Source organism: Crocuta crocuta, unplaced genomic scaffold, assembly GCF_008692635.1.
Source record: "Crocuta crocuta isolate KB4526 unplaced genomic scaffold, BGI_CrCroc_1.0 scaffold165, whole genome shotgun sequence".
Lineage (NCBI taxonomy): Eukaryota > Metazoa > Chordata > Mammalia > Carnivora > Hyaenidae > Crocuta > Crocuta crocuta.
Window position 1 is genome coordinate 1,382,644 of NW_027530502.1, and position 24,283 is coordinate 1,406,926.

Here is a 24,283-nt window from a genome sequence, read left to right on the forward strand (position 1 = left end):
AAATGCATTAAACAAAAAGCAGAATCAGACCCATAAATACAGACTGCGAACTGATGGTTGCCAGAGAAAAGGCGGGGGGGGGGCAGTAATGAGAGAAATTGGTGAAGGGGAGCAGGAGATACAGGCATCCAGTTATGGAATTAATAAGTTATGGGAATAAAAGATGTAGCAGAGGGAACATTGTCAGTGATACTGTAGTTATGTTTCATGGTGACAGATGGAAGCTACACTGTGGTGAGCGTACCGTAATATATAAAGTTGTCATATCACTAAGTTGTACATCTGAAACTAATGTAACATTGCGTCAACTATACTTGAAATGTTTAAAACTGTAGTAAGAGAAAATGTGAAATATATACCAGTATTTGAGACAATTGGATATCCCTGGGCTAAAAAAAGAAAAGGAAATCTCATACCTTATTCAAAAATGAACTCAAAATGGATAATAGATTTAAATGTAAAATATAAAATTATAAAACTTCTAGGAAAAAAGGGAGAAAATCTTCAGGATCTAGGACTTGGTAAAAGAGTGCTTAAGACATGAAAATGATTCAAAAAAGGAAATTTTGATAAATTGAACCTATCCAAAATGAAACTTTTTCCTCTGGAAAAGACTTTGTTAAGAGCATGAAAAGTAAGTACAGACTGGGTAAAAAAATGTACATATTTGCAAATCACATAGCTGACAGCCAACTGTATTTAGAATATGCAAAGAACTCTCCAGACTCAGCAGTAAAAAACTCAAATAATCCAATTAGAAAATGAACCAAGTACATGAATAATTATTTCACTGAAGACGATGTAGAGATGGCAAATAAACACATGAAGTAAGTTCAGCATCTCTAAACCATCGGGGAAATGCAAATCACAGCTGTAATGAGAGGCCACTACCCACCTGTTAGAATAGCCAAAAATTTGAAAATCGGTAATACCAAATAATGGCGAAGTAGTGGAGAACTTGGATTTCTCATGCATTACTGGCGGTAATGTCAACATGGTACAACTAGTAGGACAAAGGTTTGGAAGATTCTTGGGAAACCAAACAAATGCTTTGCATGCAACCCAGCAGTTACACTCCTGGGCGTTTACACCAGAGAGATGGAAATTCAGGTTCACACAGAACCTGCACATATTTGTAGTAGTTTTATTTGTAATATCCTTAAATGTAAACAAACCAAATGTTTCTCAATAGGTCACTGGCAACAACTGAACCTTGAACATCTATCTGGTACATCTGAACCCTGAAATACTATTTAGCAACAAAAACGAGTGAACTTTTTATATACAACTACTTAGATAGCTATCAGCAGCATCTTGCCAAGTGAAATAAGCTTATCTTAAAAGTGTGATTCGATTTATACAACATTAAAAACTGTTTATTGATTTGTGTGAGAGAGACAGAGAGAATCCCAACCAGGCTTCATGCTGGCAGTGCAGAGCCCGCATACGGGCCTTGATCTTATTATTATTTTTTAAATATTTTTAATTTATTTCTAGGAGAGAGAGAGAGACAGCGTGAGCAGGGGAGGGTCAGAGAGAGAGAGAGTCACAGACTCTGAAACAGGCTCCAGGCTCTGGGCTGGCAGTCAGCACAGAGCCGGATGCGGGGCTCGAACCCATGAACCGCAAGATCATGACCTAAGCGAAAGTCGTTCGCTCAACCAACTAAGCCACCCAGGCGCCCCTGGAGCTTGATCTTATGACCCTCAAGATCAGAACTTGAGCTGATATCAAGAGCCGGAGCCTTAACTGAGCCACCCAGGTGCTCCATCTTCTACAACATTCTTGAAATGACAAAGTTGTAGAGAAGGAAAACAGTAGTGGTTGCCAGAGTTTGGGAAGGAAAAGGATGGTGGGGGAGAACATCTATAGTTATAAAACGTTAGCTCCGGCACATTCTTTGTGGTAGTGGAATGTTTCTGTACCTTCATTACAGCTATAGTTACACAGATGGACACAAATGTGATAAAATAACATAAAATGGTATACACACACATTGTTCCATTGTCAATTCCCTGGTGTTTATGTGTACTGTAGTTATATTAAACTAACCATTGGGGGAAGAGCACCTGGTATCTTTCTATACTACTTGTGCAACTTCCTGTGAATCCGTAATGATTTCAGACTAGAGGTTTCTTTTTTTAAGTCCTACCTTAACAATAAAAGTTAAATTCTATTTTAAATTTGTATAAACTGCTTACATAGTAAAGCCGTAATATGTAAAAAGAAAACAAACACATACACACAAAAACAAAAAGCCCTTATAGGTTGAGAGGGCTTGTCTGGTGCAATCTAGCAAAAATTCAAGGAAAAAGTAGGATCTATTTTACTCAAACTTTTACAGAAAATAGAAAAAGACACAACACCATCTCTATCTCATTTTATGAAATTAGCATAACCTTAATACTAGAATCCCAGAAGGACATTATAGAAATTAAAATTTGAGGCCAATGTACTAATGAACATAAATAGAAAAATCCTAGGTAATATATTAGCAAGCTAAATCCAGTAATATATAAAACAGATAATCCATTATGACCCAAATCTAAGCATTGCATATTGATAAAAGTTCTTTCTTTTAACCTTCTTCATTTCTGCCTTTTTTCTCCTCTAGGGCTTAAAGAAATATGGAGTTTTCTAGATTTCCATTCACTTAATTAGTATTTATGATTTTTCATATATTCAGCACAGGAATGAGGAATGCATCCACAGAAAACCTGATAAAAGCTGCATGCAAAACAAAACAGAAGTAGGGCTGAGGACGGATCCCGATGAAAACAATGGTGTGGATTCAATCAACAACAATCTTTTTTTAAATTTTTCCTTTCCATTTTTCATAACCCTCTTGGTTTCCACTTACAATGTCTGACTCAAGGCAGGAGTTCAACCTAACTGTAGCGTGGGCTGCATAAGGCAGTTTTGAGTAAATCATCATAGATCTCTAAGAATCACATGGAAGATGAAGAGTTAATCATTTCTTATGCTTTGCAAGGAAGAGTTTGTGACTGTAGAAGAAAGGCCAATAAATATGAGAGGATTTGCAAAGTGACTTAAAAGGTGATGTTTACAGTTACAGGTNCTTGTGACTGTAGAAGAAAGGCCAATAAATATGAGGGAGAGGATTTGCAAAGTGACTTAAAAGGTGATGTTTACAGTTACAGGTTGCATTTAAACATTTTTTCCTTTCTGTGGTTGTTGCGGACAAAATGACACAAAGGACAAGACACACACAAAAGACAGACACAGACACAACTCCGGCCGGAGGAACAATTCTACGCAAGCCCCTCTTGCGGTTTATTTTATACCCCGGTAACTGGATACAAACTGAAACCTACAAGATGCATTCCTTTACCAATTAAGGGCAAGTAGCCAAACACATTTCAAGGACAGGGGGGAGCAAAGGGAGGAAGCGACCACAACATGTTTACTAAGAGGCCTGCTCACAATTCCAGCCTCCTCCTTATTTCTAAGGAGGGCATGTTCCCTTGTTTGCGAGCGGATCATTAAACTTGGATATTGTGTTCAGGCCTCCTGGCAGAGCACCCTGTTTGCAGGCATGCTTTGCCCAGGCAGGGAGCCCCGTGTGCAGGCTCATCCCCGCGTCCCTAACCACGCTTTCTTGTGGTCACTGTCGGGCTCCCACATGTGGTGAACATAGCATAATGTATAAGCTTGTCAAATCACCAAGCTGTACACTTGAAACTAACATAACATTGTGTGTCAAATACTCAAATAAAATAATTAAGATGTATTTCTTTCAAGTTTGGGGGAGAAGAAGGGGGAAAATGGTGGGGGAAAGGGAGAGAGGCAAACCATGAGAGACTCTTGAATGCTGACAAAAACTGAGGACTGATGGATGTGGGGGGAGGGGGGATGGGCATGGAGGAGGGCACTTGTGGGGATGAGCACTGGGTGTTATATGGAAACCAATTTGACAATAAACTATTTGAAAAAAATAAAATAAAAATATTTCAAAAGGTAAAAAAAATAAAAGTTTGATAAAATTCTCAAAAAAAAATCTCAGTGTGTGCAAAGGATGAATGAACTTTATGTATGTAAAGCCCTTCGTGTATGGCTACAAATGTAAAACGTGGGAATTCAAAGTAGATCATGGTGATAGTAGTAGTTAAGGGTAGCGAGAGAAGGAGAAAGAATGTTTGGAGAAATTCTTTCACTAAAGATTCGCTTTGGCCTTTGTTGTAATTGGTCTTATTCACACCACTGTTGCAGGGACTTATGTTTGGAAGACTGATATGATACCGAAGCCAACTCAGAGTACTAGGACATATCCTTTTCTCAAATATTTCAAACTTTTGGAATAAATTTCTAACTTCTGTTATTTGTACATAAGCCATACTGCTCCAAGAGTGGTTTAAGTATGACTTTGGGAGTCACAGAGGATCTAGGTTTGAACCACGACCCATCACTTACTAGTGATGTTAGTGAGCTGGCCTTGGGCACGTATTTGGTATGCCTATTTTATATTAACTTCTTACTCCTGTAATGAATTACAGCATAGGTTTACCATCTAACCTCAGAAAAAGGGGTTAAAATCAAGGGGTCAATAGAACTGCATTCCTTCTGGAAGCTCTAAGAGCTAATTTGTTTACCTTTTACCAGCTTCTAGAATCCACTGCATTCATCGTCCTGTGACTCTCTTCCATCTTCAAAGTCAGCAGTTACAGGTCTCTGATGTCCAACTGCTATCTTCACATCGTCTGTGACTCTGACCCACCTACTTCCCTCTTTTTTTTTTTTTATTTATTTCTAGGAGAGCGAGAGAGACAGCGTGAGCAGGGGAGGGTCAGAGAGAGAGGGAGTCACAGACTGAAACATTCACACCCCCAAAACACACGAATATTGGGCAATATTATTGCTTTAAAAAATGTTAGTTAATTGTGTAGGTCTACATAAAATCTTCCCTTTTTAAACTGTCTAAAACTGCAACACGTTGAATGCTCAGAGGAATTTAGCAAACTTATCCAACCAACACAAGCTTTTTAAAATGAACTCCTGGCTGAACAGTTTCTGATGAGGTTGTTGTAAAACAATAAGGACAGTTTGTCTTTAAAAATACTGTACTCCAGCAATCTGAAGTATCCCTCTCCCCAAACACACTCAGCAGATCAGAATGGCCATTTAAAGCGGCGGCTGAAGCTTAGATGCCTCATGTTGATTTGGACCGTTAGCATTCCTGCGTGAGCTTGCTCCTCTCCTACCTCTCCTCTGGACATGCCTCCTCGGCCTCTTGGACCTTGGGCCACATAGATCTTATTTGGGACCCCTCAAAGTCTCTGCACATGATTTTCCATTACATAGAGGGCTCTTTCAACCATCTTCACCTGGTAAGAGCCTAGTTACCAAGTTACCCCCAGGAACCTATTCATCCTTCATGTCTCCACTTAATGTTACCTGTCCATGAGGTCTTTTTTTTTTTAACCAAGTATATAAATTAAAATAATATTTTATTTCACTTAATATCTTAATAAAAATTTTAATTCTTATTTCATATTTATTTATGTATTTCATTTGCTTGTTGGCTGTCTCCCCATCTAACCTATATATTCTATAGGCTGGAGGACACAACAGTCTTAGCCTCCACTTTCTTTCCTGCAGTTACTACTGTGACAATAACACAGTGAGATAGATGGATGGGTGAACAAATGAGAAAAATTAAATGTACCAAATTATTAGGGTAATAGCAGGACACAAACCTCCACTTGTTGATGGGTTTGTGGACATTTATCTAGCTAATATTTCTAATGGTTGAATATCATCTCCAAAGCCTAGGTTTCATTTACCACAAATAGAATCCGTGGCTGCCAACCACCCCGCTGACCCAACTGGGAGCAGGCTCGGCGAAGGCGCAGTCTCTCCAGCTCTAGCTCCTGGAAGAGCTCCCTCAAGAAACTAGCCAAAGTACACAGGGTGGAGAGTCCCAAATATCACTACAAGTAGGGAAATAAAATAGCCAAAGTCTCAACAAGAGAGACCAAGAGACACCATTAAAAGAACACTACCTGAGTGGACAGGCCCTGGGCAGTCAATAAGCCTCCTTTTTTTTTTTTTTTTTAATGTTTTTATTTGTTCTGAGAGAGACGGGGTGGGGGGGAGCGACAGCGTGAGCAGGGAAGGGACAGAGAGAGAGGGAGACACAGAGTCTGAAGCAGGCTCCAGGGTCTGAGCTAGTTGTCAGCACAGAGCCCGACGGGGGGCTCGAACCCACAGACTGTGAGATCATGACACTTAACCGACTGAGCCACCCAGGAGCCCAGTAAGCCTTCTTTAAGATAACAGTACTCGAAGGTGCAGAGCATGTAACAAGCTTTTAAAACTGACAAGAGATAGAAAGCTAGCCAAAATGACGAAACACAAGAACTCTCCCCTAAAGAAATTCCAGGAAGAAGTGACAGCCAAAGAATTGCTCAAAACAGATATAAGCAACATAACTGAACAAGAATTTAGAGCAACAGTCATAAAATAATCGCTGGGCTTGAAAAAGGCATGGAAGACATCAGAGAAGCTATGGCTACAAATAGAATCCAACCCATTGATTTTATGTTTTCTGAAAACACTTCTGCTTCAGTAGAAAAAGGCTCTCACATCCAGCAATACCAGTGTTCCCAAACTTCTTGTAGTCCGCCTTTTCCTTCTTGCATTTCACCTTTCTGCCATATGTTCAGCTGACTCATGGTGTGTCATGGGCAAGATTCTATTCTCAAATGCCCATTCTCAGTGCTTATCACTACTGAGCATATTACTGGGAAAAAGGCTACTCTTTTTTTTTCAAATATTTTTTTATTTCTAGGAGAGAGAGAGAAACAGCGTGAGCAGGGGAGAGTCAGAGAGAGAGGGAGTCACAGACTGAAACAGGCTCCAGGCTCTGAGCTGGCAGTCAGCACAGAGCCCGACGCGGGGCTCGAACCCATGAACCGCGAGATCATGACCTAAGCGAAAGTCGGACGCTTAACCGACTAAGCCACCCAGGCGCCCCGGAAAAAGGCTACTCTTAACATAACTATTGAGCTACTGCCTCAGGGCTGGACACTGTGTAATTTGAGTGGTATGGAAATAGAGTCAAGTTTAGCTTTGACAAATTAACATCATTAGGTGTCAGAACACAAGCAGACCAGGGGCTGGGGGTAGAGCATGCGGCTTGGAAAAAGATTAAAAAAGAAATAAAGTGACAAAATGTACTTTATATTAACCTATTATATTTTCATAAAAGTATTACCTCAAATGCTAATGAATACATAAAGATTTAATAAACTTTAAAGCATTTTCTAAAAATGAGGATGCTGGCCCTCCTACACTGTTGGTGGGAATGTAAACTGGTACAGCCCCTCTGGAAAACAGTGTGGAGGTTCCTCAGGAAACTAACAATAGAACTCCCCTAGGACCCAGCAATAGCACTGCTAGGAATTTACCCAAGGGATACAGAAATGCTGATGCATAGGAGCACATGTACCCCAATGTTCATAGCAGCACTCTCCACAATAGCTAAAACATGGAAAGAGCCTAAGTGTCCATCAACAGATGAATGGATCAAGAAGATGTGGTTTATCTATACCATGGAATACTACATGGCAATGAGAAACAATGAAATCTGGCCATGTGTAGCAACATGGATGGACCTTGAGGGTGTTCTGCTGAGCGAAATAAGTCAGGCAGAGAAGGACAAATATCATATGTTTGCACGTATAGGAGGATTAGGAGGAACTTGACGGAGGAACAAGGGGGAGAAGAAGGGCGGAAATGGTGGGGGAAAGGGAGAGAGGCAAACCATGAGAGACTCTTGAATGCTGACAAAAACTGAGGACTGATGGATGTGGGGGGGAGGGGGGATGGGCATGGAGGAGGGCACTTTGGGGATGAGCACTGAGTGTTATGTGGAAACTAATTTGACAATAAACTATTTGTAAAAAAAATAAATAAATAAAAATGAGGATGCTGGAAGAGATAAGTAACAAGGTCTTTTCTAATGTTAACATCTTATAATTCCAGAATAGCTTCTTGAAGTACTCATTAGCTCTTATCTTCTCTTCAGATAAATGCTACTGCCATACTTGTTTGTGGGATTCCTCTCCACTCTCACAACATGAAACATGCTTATGACCACCAGAACTATTTTATTTTTTCAATGCTTATTTATTTTGAGAGAGAGAGAGAGAGAACGGGCAAGGGAGGGGTAGAGAAAGAGGGAGACACAGAATCTGAAGCAGGCTCTAGCCTCTGAGCTGTCAGCACGGAGCCCGATGCTGGGCTCTCACCCACAAGCGGGTGAGATCATGAGCTGAGCTGAAGTCAGACGCTCAACTGACTGAGCCACCCAGGCGCCCCTACTTTATTTAAATATTTATTTATTTATGTTTTTAAGTAGGCTTCATGTCCCAGTGCAGGGCACTGAGCCCAGTGCAGGGCTTGAACTCAACGACCTTGAGATCAAGACCTGAGCTAAGATCAAGAGTCAGCTGCCTAACCAACTGAGCCACCCAGGGCCCCCACCAAGAACTACCTTAAACTTCTCTTTTCCAAAATCATACAGGCCTGAGCCTGGCACTGCTATTTTTGGCCTCATGTGACTCTGATAGCCTTGCTCATCACTTTGGGTGAGCACTTTGAACTTCCTTTATTTAGTGCTTTCCAGTTCCCAGTCAGACATGTTATTAGTTCACACTTGTATGCCCATGCGTCCCTCTGTCTGATTCTTCCCCTTCCTTGGCTGCAAATCTCCTTCTCCCTTTCTCTACTTGACAGCCTTCTGCTCAGATTCCTAAGTTCCAGACATGGCACTAGGTATAGTCTATCATTTTAATTTTTGCTATTCATACTTAGGGTTCTTAATCTGAGGTGTGTAGACACCTAGGTCCTGAGATTACCACACTTGCTATGCACTCCACATACTTGGAGGGTAGAGAATGACTATTTCCTTAAAGACGCAGAATCTGGGGCCCCACGGCTCCCTCCAATTCAGAAAGCCTGGGGTAACCTTTGGGAATCGGCATATGATACAAGCATTTCAGGTGTTCCGATGAAAATTGTAGCCCATGCTTTGATCAAGGCTGAGAGGGTATATATGAATAAGCTTCAGGGCATCTGTGAACCTCCAGATATTCTATTTACATTTTGTTTCTACCTGTTTATTTTTATTTCTCTGAGGGGAGGTTTTTATCAATTTATGGAATTCACTTGTTGATTTTGGTTTGTATTTTTTAATTTTTTAAAAAATGTTTATTTATTATTGAGACAGAGAGAAACACAGCATGAGTGGAGGAGTGGCAGAGAGAGACACACACACAGGATCTGAAGCAGGCTCCAGGCTATGAGCTATCTGCACAGAGCCTGACACAGGGCTTGAACCCACGAGCGGTGAGATCATGACCTGAGCCGAAGCTGGACGCTCAACACAGGCGCCCTGAGTTCTGTTTGTATTGAGTAGAATGTTAGGTAAGGAGCAGTGCTCAGTAAATAGTTGCTTGTAGGATGCGTTGGTGACTCAGTCAGTTAAGCGTCTGACTTCAGTTCAGGTCATGATCTCATGGTTTGTGACTTTGAGCTCAGCCAGCGTCGGGCTGTGCTGACAGCTCAGAGCCTGGAGCCTGCTTCCGATTCTCGGTCTCCTCTCTCTCTGCCCCTCCCCCGTTCATGCTCTGTCTCTCAAAAATAAATAAAACATTAAAAATAAAAAAATACTTGTTTGTGTAGCTTATCATATATGAATGTGTATGAAAAAAGAAGTGAACCTCATGCACACCAAAGCAAAGTCCATGATACTTGGAATGCGAACAAGAAAACTACAATAGTCAGCAGTTGGTGTCCACAAGTGTATCAAATTGCTTAATCACATTAAGTGTCCCAGCTAAGCAGCTTTAGTGATGCAGGAGTCAGGGTGGAATTGCAGCTGAGAAGGGTTCACAATGATTACACAAAGCGGAGACAGTGGAAAGGATTTGAGAGGAAACAGGTGTGCAGTCAGCCTGGGTTGCTGGTAAATAGGTGAGAGAACAGGAACGGAAAGAAAGGTTTCCCACAGCAGTTTGTGTGTAAGACAGAGTAGACAGCAGCCCAAAGACATGGTGAAACCTGTTTTGTGTTCCAAGGACCCCTACAAGTTTTCCACAGTGGATTGTAAATCCTACTCATGCCAGGATGCCTCCGGTTCCCCAGGGGACTTCTGCCCAGCAGGAGACATGGTCACAATGGGCCCTGCTTTGGGACACCTGGTAACGCTCATTGGGAGTTTCTCAGAACTAGAAAGTAAGTAGGACCATGGACCTTGGACAGTATCACTTTATTTCCCAGAGAACGCTGAAGACTACCTGGGGTTTGCGTGATGAATCCTTGCACGATTGAGAACACGTGTGTGCGAGATGCAGAAGTAGGTTTCTAGACCTTCTTGGCCTCTTTGCATCCAGCATACTTTACTTTGTTATTGGCTGCTTCCCAAAATGACCACCTTTTTACTGTCTCCCCATTAAAGACAAGAAAATTATTTCTTCCATATGTTCACTTTACACACTGGGATGAAAGTAAAGATCTATCCTATAGACTAGAGTTATTTATGTTACTTCATTACTTCTTAGTGACAGGTAATGACATAGTAGGCAGGCCATATCTGAGGACCCAAAGGGGGTCCTATAGGACCGGAGGGTCCTTGGCTTCATACAGGATATAAATCAAACATGAGCCAGGAAGAAGTGAGAGCAGAGTTAAATGAATAACGTCAGTGATAGCATATAGCAGATAGCATATCTTAGATGGAGTGTCTGGGAGGCTCAGAAAAGGAAAAGTGAGTTTCTCTACTGCTTGGGATTAGGGTTTTGTATCATAAAGGGATCCAGGGTAGGGTCCAATCAAAGTAAGTGTTATTCCCTAAGTCACCGAAGATAGGGGCTATTGGCACCAGTGTGTGCCGAGGTTGGTTCTTAAGACGCTATCGGGCATATGGGGGCCTAGGACCCAACTCAGAGAATGATTAACTTTCTTGCATCCCCCTTGGAGTGGGAACATAGTAGCTTCTTTGGTTTACTCAGATGCAACATGAAATATAGAACATGAGCAAATGGGCCTAGCAGACAAGCAGCAGAGATGGAGCTTTTCTAAAATGGATTCCCTTTTGGGATCCTAGGTGGCCCAGTCAGTTGAGCCTCTGACTTTGGTTCAGGTCATGATCTTATGGTTCATGAGTTCGAGCCCTGCACTGGGCTCTGTGCTGTTGGCTCAGGGCCTGGAGCCTGCTTCAGATTCCGTGTCTCCCTCTCTCTCTCTGTCCCTCCCCTGCTTGCACATGCTCTCTTTCCCTTGCTCTCAAAAATAAACATTAAAACAATTTTTTAAAAATAAAATGGATTCCCTTCAGTTTTCCCATCACATTAGAGTTACAAGTCTTAGCAGTAAGCTAGATATGTAAGCTACATATGTAAGCTAGATATGTAAGCAGTAAGCTAGATGGATATGCAAGCTTCTAGTAATTTTATACTTATTATGGAACTTTCTGGACTCATTTCTAAGTACTTTTTCTATGTGTAGCATAGTGAGAAAGAGCTATGTAGGATTAAAAATGAAAACTCTTTTAAGACAACTTAAAAAAAAACTTATTATCACCACTTGTAGTACCTACAAATTTTTCTCCAGAAAAATATTTTGATTCACAATCAGTTCTTAATCTTGGAAAAACTAGTTATCAATGTCTTTCATGTGCCTGAAACATCTTCCTCACTAGCTAGTACCTCCCACATCACCCTAAGAAATGTGAAGAAGTTAAAATTTAACTTGAACAGAATATCATTTGAGGTCTGCCATTAAAATATGTATTATGCACTGTGAAGAAAAATCACTTATCTGCTTTAAAGGATTATTAGTACATATGCTTAGCAGTACAACATATTTTAAATTCTTTTAAAAATATTTATTTTTTAATTTTTACACCTTTTTCTTAATGTTTACTTTTGAGAGAGAGACAGAGTGCAAGTGGGAAGGGGCAGAGAGAGGAGAGACACAGGATCCAAAGAAGGCTCCAGGCTCTGAGCTGTCAGCAGAGCCCAATGCGGGGCTCAAACCCATAAACTGCAAGATCATGACTGAGCCGAAATTGGACACTTAACCTACCGAGCCACCCAAGCACCCCAATATTTATTTATTTGTTTTTAGAGAGAAAATAAGAGAGTGCATGTGCGTGGCAGAGAGACAGGGAGAAAAAAATCCTAAGCAGGCTCCATGCCGACAGAGCAGAGCCTCCATGCAGGACTCCCATCTCAGGAACCAGAAGATCATGACCTTAGTGGGTTGCTTAACCGACTGAGACACCCAGGTGCCCCTCAGTATGTTTTAAAAGATTACATTTTCCCCCTACACACTCAAGTCTCTGTTCCTGTCATTTTCATTCAGTCCATATTTTTTCCTCTTTCAAGAGTCCAGGAATCTTTACAGAAATACTTTGTTTCCCTTTAAATCACTGTGAAGAATTGGAGAAAGACAGTGAAGGCAAGAGACCCTAAATTCTATGCCACCAACAGAAATGAGCATGAAACTTTCAAGAGGTGCCAACACTCACCAGGAAGAAGAAAAAAAGTACGATGAAGGCTTTTGAGCAGCTTTTTATTATTTATTCATTCTCTTTAAGAATGCTATCTTGTAAGCCAATTGTAACTAACATTACCCAGAACACACTTACATACTATGAGAAATGTTCTTTATCACATCTTCAGAAGCAACTACTACGAAATGTACAATTCCTTATTTGAAACCTTTTTGACCTGATATAGTTCAGAATTCAGAACTTTTATTCAACAAGCTTGTCTGTCATATATTACGCAACACATTCAGCAAGGGCTGGAGCTGCACTACAATCAATCACATGAACAGTTCTGTAGAAAATTTAGGAATAATCAAATCAAGTGCATATTTAGTGTTACATGGCCTCAGTTCCGTTCACCTCAGATTTAACTACCAAGGGAGTTAGGAAAGACAGATAAAGGATTGGGACCTGTAATGATATGTTTGAAATCCGGTTCTATATATTTGATACCTAGTTCACAGCCAGTGTTAACTGTTGGTCCTTTCTTCCACAAAAATGAAACAATGTATTTAAAATGAAAACGCAGTGTATTTTGTTTTAGGGGGTAAATGTAAAATAGCTTGGCCTGCGAAACTAAGCTAATCACATAATGATCTTCTTAAACTTGTTAGCTCCGTTTGGGTTGAAAACTCCATTTTTTGGCGCAACGGTAAAAAACATCAGATCAACCCCAAGCTTGCTGCGGAAGCATCTGTCGGGGCTTCACGGAACTTGGGCATCACGAAGAATTGTAGACGGGTAGGGACCCCAGGGATGCTGCAGAGTGCTTGCAGTATTATCTACACTGGGCCAATTTCAGCCTCAGTAGATAAAGAGAAAGAGATTAAGTAGAGATCTGTGTGGTCACTGCTCTCTTGCTAGGACACAGGATAAACAACAAGATTCCTTTAAAAAGCATTGGTATAAATTCTTGCTTCAGTGAGTCGCACTGGGAGGGGTAAGGAGCGGCTGGCAAGGCAGAGTTAGGGTCAGAAGAGGAAGGGAACCAGGGCACGAGTCCTGCCCGAACTGGATCAAGCTGAGTCTGAGCCGTCAGTTCCTGCATCCGTCCCAGAATGTTGTGTACCTACGTAGGCGGAGCGCTGCCTGTCCGGAATCCGCCGCTGCGTCCCCGGCCTGGGCGCTGGGCTCCATCTGCTGCACGCAAGCAGTCAACTGCTGTCCGGCAGGGCTGGGGCAGTTCCTCCGGCGTCGGGGGAGCCTCTCCTAGGCACGCAGCCTAGAACTCAGCCCCAGACAGAGGACACCCGCAGGAGGCTGGGCTGGGTCCTACCACCGCGCAGGCCCGGCGGGTCCCAGGCTTCGAGGACGCGGCGGGACCTTCGCGGCTTTCCGTCCAATCTTCGTTAGCCGGTGATTACGGGGCGGGACCCTCGCGGCTTTCCGTCCAATTCCCCCTCCTGGGGGGAGGCGGCGGAGGGAGTCAGTGTGGTTGTGAGCTGCGACGGAGTAGGTGAAGCGGCAGCGTTGAGGACCCGCAGGCCCGACGGGGCAGCGCTCCCTCCCTCCCCACCCCGTCGGGATGGTTGGGAACAGTTAAACTGCGTAGAACAGAGTTCCATAGGGTTGAACGGCAGAAGTGGTGGGACTCGGCGGGTGTGTGGTGTCGTCAGGCGTCTCGCCTGTCGGGGTCGGAGACGTACGCCTGGGGTTGGGCCGCTGGGCCGGTCCGTAGTGCTGCTTATTTGGATTTCTCTCACTTGGTGGCCTTCTGAGTGTGCAGAGTTGCTCTTGCTGTGGTGGGAGAAGTCTGCGCTCTCGTCGCTCTGCACCTGAATCTGCAGCTGAGCTTTAAGCTCGTCGACCTGCGACTGGGCGCGGGCTCCAGATACCGGGCACCGGGAGGCACTTTGTCTAATGAGAGTGTGGTTATCCGAAACCTGGTGAATCCTGTAGCAATTGCTCGTCAGCTGTCTGGCAGATAGACTTTTTTGCATGCGTGCTGTGATCCCCAATAGTTTTAAAACTTGGGGCTTCACAGTCTCTAGCTTTCTTGTCTTCCACTTTTTTTTCACAAGTTTGTTGTTGTTAATTTCCCGCTCCCTACCCCCTGAGGTTGTCACGCTTGTTTCTTGCTTCCCACAGTCACCCGCCTAGTTCAAACCCCCTGTGTTTTCAAACAGGGTGGTTGCAGCAGGCTCCTGGAAGTCCTGAACAGTTCATCTTGGTGTACGGGTATGTGACCATGTATTTCTTTCTTTCTTTCTTTTTTTTTTTTTTTTTACTTGCTGTTGCCGATTCTCTTTTCCACTTGGGGTTTATATTTCGTTGCCCCCAGGAAGCCTTCTGTAATTAAATGCAGTGTCATGATTTAATGCGTATATAGGTTATTTTAGAGTTACTTAATCTGTGTGGTTGAGCATTCCAAAACAGTCTTTGCTAAAAGGATCTGTTAATTCCTAGTTTCAGTGTGTACCTTTTGGCGAGTTAAGACTGGGAAACATCAGTTTTCTAGAGTCCATTAAGTACTAAGGGAGGTATACAGAGAGAATGGCTTGTCTTTTCTGTATATGTGTTTTAGATTCTTATTGCTGCCATAGCACTTTACCACAAAAGCAGCTACACACACACACACACACACGCAAAAGAAAATCACAAATTGTTTATCTCACAGCTTTTACGCGTCTAAAGCCCAGGTAGGTTTAGCTGGGTACTCTGCTTAGCACCTCACAAAGCTGAAATAAAGGTTTCTATAGTTCTGGGCTCTTTTCTGGAGACTCTGGGGAAAAATCCGCCTCTATGCTAAGTGAAGGTGCAGAATTCATGTTCTTGCAGGTGTAGGACCGATGATCCCATTTCCTTACTAGGCTCCAGCTGGGGGCTTTCTCAGTTCGGTAAGACCACCTGTATCTTCATTGCCAGACAGCACCTTTAATCCTTTTCATGTTTTTAATCTCCCTGACTCACCTACAGCCAGCTGCTGGAGAAGCTTTCTGCTCCTGGGGCCGCAAATGATTAGACCCACCTGCATAATCTAAGGTCCCCTGTGCTTTGTAGGACACCATGATCACAGTCATGGAGGTGATAATCTCATATTCACAGGTTCTGAGGAGTATAGGGGTGAAATCGTGGGAGCCATTCCTACAAGTTCTTCCTAGCATCATATGTTGGTCTCAACCAGATTGCTTTATTTTTATAGTGTGTGTGTTTTTTTAAAGTTTATTTATATAGAGACCACCCGCCAGCAGAGGAGGGGAAGAGAAAAGAGAGAGAGAATCCCAAGCAGGCCCCTTGGTGTTTGTTCAGAGCCTGGTGGGGCTTGAACCCACGAATTGTGAGACCATGACCTGAGCCAGAATCAAGAATCGGACGCTTAACCAACTGAGCCACCTACGTGCCCCTGTGGTGTGCTTTTGGAGGCATTTAAAAACAATCCTGGGGGCACCTGGCTGGCTCAGGAGAGCATCTGACTCTTGATCTTAGAGTGGTGAGTTCAAGCCCCACATTGGGTGTGGAGCCTATTTAAGAATAATAAAAAAAATAGGGAGGCAAACCATGAGAGACTCTTGAATGCTGAGAACAAACTGAGGGCTGATGGGAGTTGGGGGAGAGGGGAAGGGGAGTGATGGGCATGGAGGAGGGCACTTGTTGGGATGAGCCCTGTGTGTTATATGGAAACCAACTTGACTATAAACTATTTAAAAAAATAAATAAAATAAATAAACCGTTCCTAACAACAGCTCTTTCTAATTGTATGATTATCCTCTGTACACATAAGGAAATTCATTTCAAGTTAGTTGCCCAGAGGCTCATGACTAGAAAGTGGTAGTGTTGGTATATGGGCCCATGCCGACATTTCCATGAAGTCTAAAGCCATTGTTGATGGATGGTCAAAATAAAGTGCAAAGTCATTAGATAGCAAGAAGCTGAGGAGTTAGGAGGTCTTTGTTGTACCTTATTTTTGGATTGTATCTTTTTATTAGTGCTGTAGGTTGAGTTCTCTTACCTTAACAAAGAAAGCTCGGTGATGTGAATGAAAGTGTTTTCCCATACATGTAGAGGCAGGAGGCTAGGGCTGATAGGAAGATTCTGACAACCTCAGTCCCTGGTGTCTGTAAGGAGTTGCACGGTGCTACTTCTGTCGGTACTACCTGTTAGGCAATGAGGAGAGAAAGCACAGAGAGAGCCTGTGTAGTTAGTCTTTGATAGGGGCATGACCTGGTGGTGAAACATAACGAAGTCATACTGAGCTCGAGGGCAGGGTAGGAGATAAAGCTGTGTGGCTTTATACCCAGCTGAGTCAGGGTTCTGTTAAGAAAAAGGAAAAAGTTAATTGGTTGAAAACCGTCTCTGCCACACTCTTGCTTTTGATAATGCTTTATTCTTTAACCTATGAGTAGAATATTTTGTTTGGCTTTGCTATCAGTTTTAATTTAAAAAGTAGTGTTTGAAAGCACAGATAATTCTTCTTAAGGTTCCTTGATTTCTCAATTGCTATTATACTACATTACTTAATTTTTAAAGGCTTCTTTGAGAAATTTAATTTTCCTTTTAACATTTGTAAAACCTATTCACATTTTGGGGTCGTTTGATTTCTCTGATGAAAATTAATAAATTTGTTCACGATTGCTATGGGATACTTGAAGTCATTGTGGGTAGGCCTCAAACCATCTGCATAATTAGGTTACATTAACTTGTCATAGGATTGATGAATTCTGTAATATTCTGCAAGTCCACAGCTGGATGAGTCTTCTGCTTTTCATGCCTGGCTGTTGAGGGTTCTCACCTTCTGCCCAGCATACTTTTCTGAAACCTGCCTACTCCTTTGGAGGTCCTGTGAGGTCTCTTACCTGCTCTCAAGTAGCTTTATATAAGGGGAAGATTGGATCAGATTTTGACCTTCCCATGAGTGAATGCCAAAAGGCAGAGATAATAGGAAGATCAGATAACAAGCTCTCTATGACACCAGCAGTAGTACTTAGCAAATAGTAGGTGCTGACTCTGAGCTTCGGCCCTTGGATTCTAAGCTTTTTAAAAAAATTTTTTATTTAATTGATTTTCTCACTTTCACAAATTTATGAATTCTTTAAGGACTAGAACAAAGTTCTCGATGTACTGTGGTCCTTAGATAATGACTTATTGAATTGGAATTAGAATAGATAAGAATATTTATGAGATTGAAATTGTGAGGGCTTTTTTTCTTTAGTTTTCCTGTTGTGATTGCATCATGGAAAATCAGTTGGCTAAGTCAACAGAAGAACGAACATTTCAGTACCAGGATTCTCTTCCATCTCTGCCTGTTCCTTCACTTGAAGAATCATTAAAAAAATACCTTGAATCAGGTATATGTATAATCTTTTTGTATATATTAATATTAGTAATGTAGGAAACTATGAAATTACTAGAAATTGATGAGGGTGTAATTGCTTTTTCCTGGAGGCTCATGATAATTAAAGTATCCTTAAAATATGCAGAACTTTTTTGTCTCAAGTTAATTTTTCCATAGTTTGAAAAGCCAGATAGTACTTTTAGGTTTATAATAAAAAGTAGTAGGCTTCTGCTTCATTCTCTACTCCTACCCCTAAATCCCACTCCCTCAGGCAAGCATTTTCCAATATTTTCTGTTTTTTGATATTGTTTATTTCCAGATATTTTTTTATCTCCAGATTTAAGGTAACATTTTTTGCTACTATTTATTTATTTTTACTTTTTGATATTATAAATTTGTTTCTAAAAAGTTGTGGCTTTAGCTCTTTCACACCTTTAACCTTTCCATCCTTCACGCCCAGCAGATATGTAATCAAACATATCCACATTTTCCTTTTCATTATTTCAACATAGTTGTACAGAATCAACCATTTGGGATTAAATGACTAAATGAGTATTCACTTGATTGAACTCCAGGTTTTATCTTATTTAAATCAGTATGTACTTTGTACTTGAGTTACTTGAAGTGACCATTTAGGGTTTATGGTTATGCAGTTAACTCACAGTGTACTTTGGTGACCTTTTTGCTGATTTTTTGTTTTGCTGGCTCATTTTTCATTTACTTACTTTGCTTTGTATCCTTAACTGATTCACTCCCAAGCACCTCAGTTCACTGAAAACCCCCTAACTACATTATGTAGATTGTATATAATACATATATGTGTATGTACCTATACCTATATTAAATACATAAGCTATTCTCTCCGTTTCATTTCTTGGATATCCCCCCCTAGGGTCCACTGCATTCTTGCTCCAAAGCATTTACTTTTCTGGAGTTGGCTGACAGCTGTTCTCGGGGGCCTTTCTTTCCCCCATCATCCTGGCAGTTCGCTTCACCTCTCCCTCCTGCGTTGGATTGTCTGGTTCCTGTCTTTTTCTTCCTCTTTTCCCTTATTTTTGTGAAGTGCATCTTCAGGAGCTACTTGAGAAAAGAACTTTTGGGAAGAAAAGAATGTGAGACCTAAAAATTTATTCTACCTTCATACCTGATTGTTTGGCTGAATATAGAATATTCTGTGTTGGAAATGACTTTTCTTTAGGAGTTTTGAAGATAACTCTCTATTCCTCTTGAGATGTCTCATGCCATTCTGTTTGATCCTTTATGTGTGGTTTGTTTTTTACTTTGTGGACGTGTTTGGAAACCTTTTATCCCTACCATTCTGATTTTCTCCATGTCCCTTAGTGTATAGATTGTTTTCATTTATTTCTCTGAATACACAGTAGGTTCTTTTAAGTTTAAAAAATTCATGTTACTCACTTCTAGGACATTTTAAAAATAGTTTTTCTTGGATAGTCTTCTCCTTCCTTTGCCCTCTCTAGAACTCCTGTTAATTGGATCTGGGGCATTCTGGACTAAGCTTTTAATTAAAAAAGTATTTCCTTCATTATTAGTGCCTTTCCCTTTCTGGAAAAGGGTCTGTTTACTGTTTGGGATCACCAATCCTGTTTTTTGACTCTCATGTGAGATGCTTTCCTCAAATATCTAATAATCTGTAGTCTTCATATTTAAGAGCTACACCCTAAAAAGCCAATTGAGAGCTTTATGTGTGTGGATAGGGATTTGGTGACTGGTGGACTTCCAGTGACCCTTGTTGCAGAGATCTAGCAGTTCCATTGGGGCATGCCCAGATCTACATAATAATTTCTCTTGGACCGATCTGTTTCCCCAAAGAGTTCTCTTTTGTTTAGAAGGTATGAGCCTGGTTTCTAGTGTTTTGGGAGCTAAGTAGGGGAAGGAAGCTGGAGGGGTCATTGTTCGGGGTATACACTTAATTATAATCTCTCTCTTTTCCAGTATGTGTTAGAAGCTATACTGCTTGTTGAGGTCAATTTTTCCTAAGAATAGACGTCTAGATTTCTACTGGCATTGGTAGGAAGTCGTTTGGCTTTCTAGAGTGGAGAAGGATCTACAGGAGTGGGTGTGGATGGGGTGATTGTCTGCTGCTTCTGAACACTTTTAAGAAGACCTGTTTTCGGCCTCTCTTTGCCCCCTTTGAAAGTACATTTGCCTACAATTCTTGAAGCTTTCTGGGATTCTACTGTAGGAATTGGTTTGCTTCTTGGTTTGCACCTAACTTTACCTTGTCTCTTCCTACCGTCCACTGCCTACGCTTTAGATGGGCTTTCTGCAGCCTACAAAGCCCCTATTTTCTCATGTGTTTTCTGATTTGTAAAATGTTAGCTTAACTGGTCCGCTGTCCTCTCCTTCCATATTCTTGGTCCTTACAGGTTTTGCCTTTGTAATTACTGTCACTTTACTAAATTGTAGGCGGATTGGAGATAAATATGCATTTAGTTCACTTTGTTTAACTGAAAGCCCTTGATATTTTTTAAATTTCTTCTTTTCTCTTTTTCCTCATGTACTTTTATGGGAAACTGGGAATTCAAGTTTCTTTTTTAAAAAATTACTGATTATTCACTGTTTTTGATTATTCATATCACTTGGACCTTTTCTAAATAGAGCTGTTTAAATCGACTTTAAAGTAGTACTTGGAAGAGACAGAATCAAACAAAAGGAGAATATTAATGTCCTTTGCTAATTTGCTTTTGTCTTCAGCTTAATTTTCAGAACAATTGGTTTTCATTTTCATGGACTAGGAATCTTGTATTTCATTTGTTTTTGTTTTGTGTGTGTGGTCTTTTTGTTTGATTGTTTTTAAAGGAAATTGTTAGTGGCTCTGGCTCTGGGCTGGAGGCAGGCTTTACACTTAAATTTACATACATATTACATTTACATACGTGACGTTCAAGGCTCTGCTTGGAAATTTTAATTTCTCTTATTCATAGCTAAACAACTTTGACTTTTCTGTTGGACTAATAGCTAGATGATAGTTCTGTCTTTATCATTTTAACTCTCATCATCCAAAATGATTTTAAAATAATTTTTCAGAAAATGGTTATTAGATTACACAGTATCCACTGTTTAATTTTTTACCACATTTTACATTGTTGCCTTTCAGCTATTTTGATGTAAACTCTATTATAATAATTTTTTGGACTGCTGTGATAATTAATGTGTATATAATTGTTTTACATAATTAAGTCTCAAGATTTATGTAATAATGAGGTGAGTTTGTGGTACTTGACGTCTAAATATTTTAATGGGTATTTTTTCTTTACAGTAAAGCCGTTTGCAAATAAAGAAGAATATAAAAAAACTGAAGAAATTGTCCAAAACTTTCAGGATGGTGTTGGAAGAAAATTGCACCAGAAATTACTTGAAAGGGCAAAAGGAAAAAGAAATTGGGTATTTGTGTTATTGTACTTATAATTAGAAAATTGATGAAATTGAATGAAAAGTAAAAATGTTTTATTTAAATAGCTTTCATTTTAAAGTTATTAGTGTAAACATCCTTGCAGTCATTTTTGTAGTCCTCCGAAAGAATTAATGAATTGTTTAACTCTAGGGAGTTTAAGTGTTATGTGTGAGCTTTTCTTTTACATGTGGAAAACTTGTTAAAATGCAGATTTCCTGGGACCAATGATTCTGATTCAGTATCTTTGGAATGGGGAGGCCTGTATACCCTTGTTTTAACTGTTCCATGTGGTTCTGATGGAATCGATCTGAAACATTTTGTTCAGCTAATCCTAGCCTGAAAAAACTCCAAACACTAAATAGACATGCCACATAGGTGGCATACAAATACTTAAGCATTGCATGGGAGAGAAAGGACCTATGACAAAGTTGGAGTAGAGAATGGTTATGAGTGTTATATGCTGGAATTAAATTGAGCAGGAGATGTCATATAGTCGTTACTGACACACTGCATAATTTTCCATAACGAATCTTTAACTTCTTCAGCTTAACTACTCTACTTCTGTAGTATGAAGCAGAGAATAGGTTTTTATAATTAAAAAACATTGTCAGGATGCCTGGGTGGCTCAGTCAGTTGAGCGTCTGACTTCGGCTCAGGTCATGATCTCCCAGTTTGTGGGTTTGAGCCTCTCATGGGGTTCTGTGCTAACAGCTCAAAACCTGGAGCCTGCTTCAGATTCTGTGTCTCTCTGTCTCTCCGCCCCTCCCTGACTCGTGCTCGCTCTCTCTTTCTCCTTTCAAAAATAAGAAAATAAAATTAAAAAAACTTTTTTTAAAGCAATAAAGAGACTAGAAGTTTTTGAATAGCTAGAAATAATGATTGTAACTATATTTAAGTTTTAGAAATAAAAAGCTGATCTTAGTTATTGATAACTATGAAGGAATAATAAAATTTTATACTTCAAGATTCCTTTCTTCTCAGTTTTGAGACCTGGGCAGTTTTTTTTTTTTTTTTTTTTTATTGTTTTTTTTATTTCTCGGAGAGGGAGTCACAGACCGAAACAGGCCCCAGGCTCTGAGCTGGCAGTCAGCACAGAGCCCGACGCGGGGCTCGAACCCACGAACCACGAGATCATGACCTAAGCGAAAGTCGGACGCTTAACCGACTAAGCCACCCAGGCGCCCTTATTTTTTAATTTATTATTAGTTAAACATGCTACATTAAAAGCCATTGTCATTGTGCAATTTGATGTGGGCAAGTTAATGTGCTTTTAAGTGTTAAAGAGTAAACAAGTACAGCTTTTGTTTTGTTTTGTTTGGCAGCAGTTACACATTCAAGTATACCCAATCTCATTAAGTTGATGTTCTTAATTTCTTTTAGCTGGAAGAATGGTGGCTGAATGTTGCCTATCTGGATGCTCGTTTACCATCACAACTGAATGTCAATTTTGCGGGTCCTGCACCTTATTTTGAACACTGCTGGCCTCCAAAGGAAGGCACTCAGTTGGAAAGAGGAAGTATAACTCTTTGGCATAACTTGAACTACTGGCAGCTGTTAAGAAAGTAAGGACAGTTATGTGAATTTAGTAACAGATTTACCTACAGTTTTTAGGTGGCAAAATATTTGAGAAGCTTAATTTTACTTATTCGAAGATACTACGGTTGTGACTGCTTGGTTTACAAGTGTTATAATGACTTGCTGACCAAAATACTTTTTGTTTGTTTGTTTTAATAGGGAAGAAGTGCCTGTTCATAAAGTTGGAAATAATCCTCTCGATATGAATCAATTCCGAATGCTGTTTTCCACCTGCAAGATTCCAGGGATTACTAGAGATTCAGTTATAAATTATTTTAGGACTGGTAAGTAGAAAATATGGGTACTTTTTGGTAAAGGCATTGGGATTTGGGTAGTTGTGCTGTGGTTTCTACTATGACACTATGGATGACTAATCAGAGGCTTTCTTTGAACCTTTTAGTGTGATTAGTTGAAAGTAATTTGTGGGGATGGAATTTTTTAAAATGCTTGTTTATTTTGAGAGAGAGAGAGAGAGAGAGAGGCGCGCAGAGAGAATCCAAAGCAGGATTTCTGCTGCCAGCTCAGAGTCTGACATTCGGCTTGAACTCATCAACTGTGAGATGATGACCTGAGCTGAAATCAAGAGTTGGACTCTAAACCAATTCTTTGTGTCTTCTTCAATTTCTTTCATAAGCTTTCCATAGTTTTTAGCATACAGCTCTTTTACCTCTGTGGTTAGATTTATTCTTAGGTATTTTATGGTTTTTGGGCATGTAAAGTGCAGAGTCATTAATTGAATAATGTGCCTCTTAATACAATCCTTCAAGCTGTCATAAACTATATTCTTGTACTTATGGCCATGTGAAGAGGTATAGATAGGGATAAAGCTGAGGTAATAAGTAAACAAAGAAAGAACGGAGTTGGTGATAAATACTGTATAGAGAATTCAAATAACGGGTAACTAGGCGGCTGTTTACGTAGTCAGGGAAAGCCTTTTTGAAGATACAAATAATATGTCTCAGCAGCTTTTTGGCTTTTTATTTTGTTTGATTCAGATTGTTGTTTTATGTGTGGAGGGAAGAAATCCCTTGGGCACGAATAAACTTGGCATGTTTGAAGGGGAATATTGATGGAGTAGAGTAGGCCAGAGGGGGCGGGGCCAACTGGAGTGGTGACTAGAGGCTAGATCTTATGTATTTTGTAAGCCAACTCAGGTTTTTGGATTTTACTTAAAATGTGAATAAGACAATATTAGTTTTGAGAAAGTGATGTGAACAGGTTTATGTTTTGAAATGATGATTCTACTTCCTGTTTGAAGATTAAGATTTTTGGAGACAATGGTAGAAGCAGGGAAATCAGTTAGACGATTGTTTTAGTAGTTCTAGTGAGCCAGAATAATGACTTGTACTAGGGTGATAACATGGAGCTGATAAAAAGTTGTTAGATTCTGGATATATTTTGGATTTGGGTTTAACAGAATAATTCATAGATTGGTTATGAGATGTAA

The 24,283-nt window shown here is 40.5% G+C and overlaps 1 protein-coding gene across 1 annotated transcript in view; it reads left to right on the plus strand.

The window, feature by feature from the left end:
• Positions 1-14,014: 14,014 nt before the first annotated feature.
• The window catches only part of LOC144233772 (peroxisomal carnitine O-octanoyltransferase), a 64,466-nt gene continuing 54,197 nt past the window's right edge, over positions 14,015-24,283 (plus strand). The window contains exons 1-5 of the mRNA XM_077766807.1: positions 14,015-14,752; positions 17,724-17,859; positions 21,127-21,251; positions 22,642-22,823; positions 22,996-23,120. Of these exons, the coding sequence (XP_077622933.1) occupies positions 17,745-17,859; positions 21,127-21,251; positions 22,642-22,823; positions 22,996-23,120 (547 nt within the window). The 5' untranslated portion in view covers positions 14,015-14,752; positions 17,724-17,744. The remainder of the gene's footprint in view (positions 14,753-17,723; positions 17,860-21,126; positions 21,252-22,641; positions 22,824-22,995; positions 23,121-24,283) is intronic.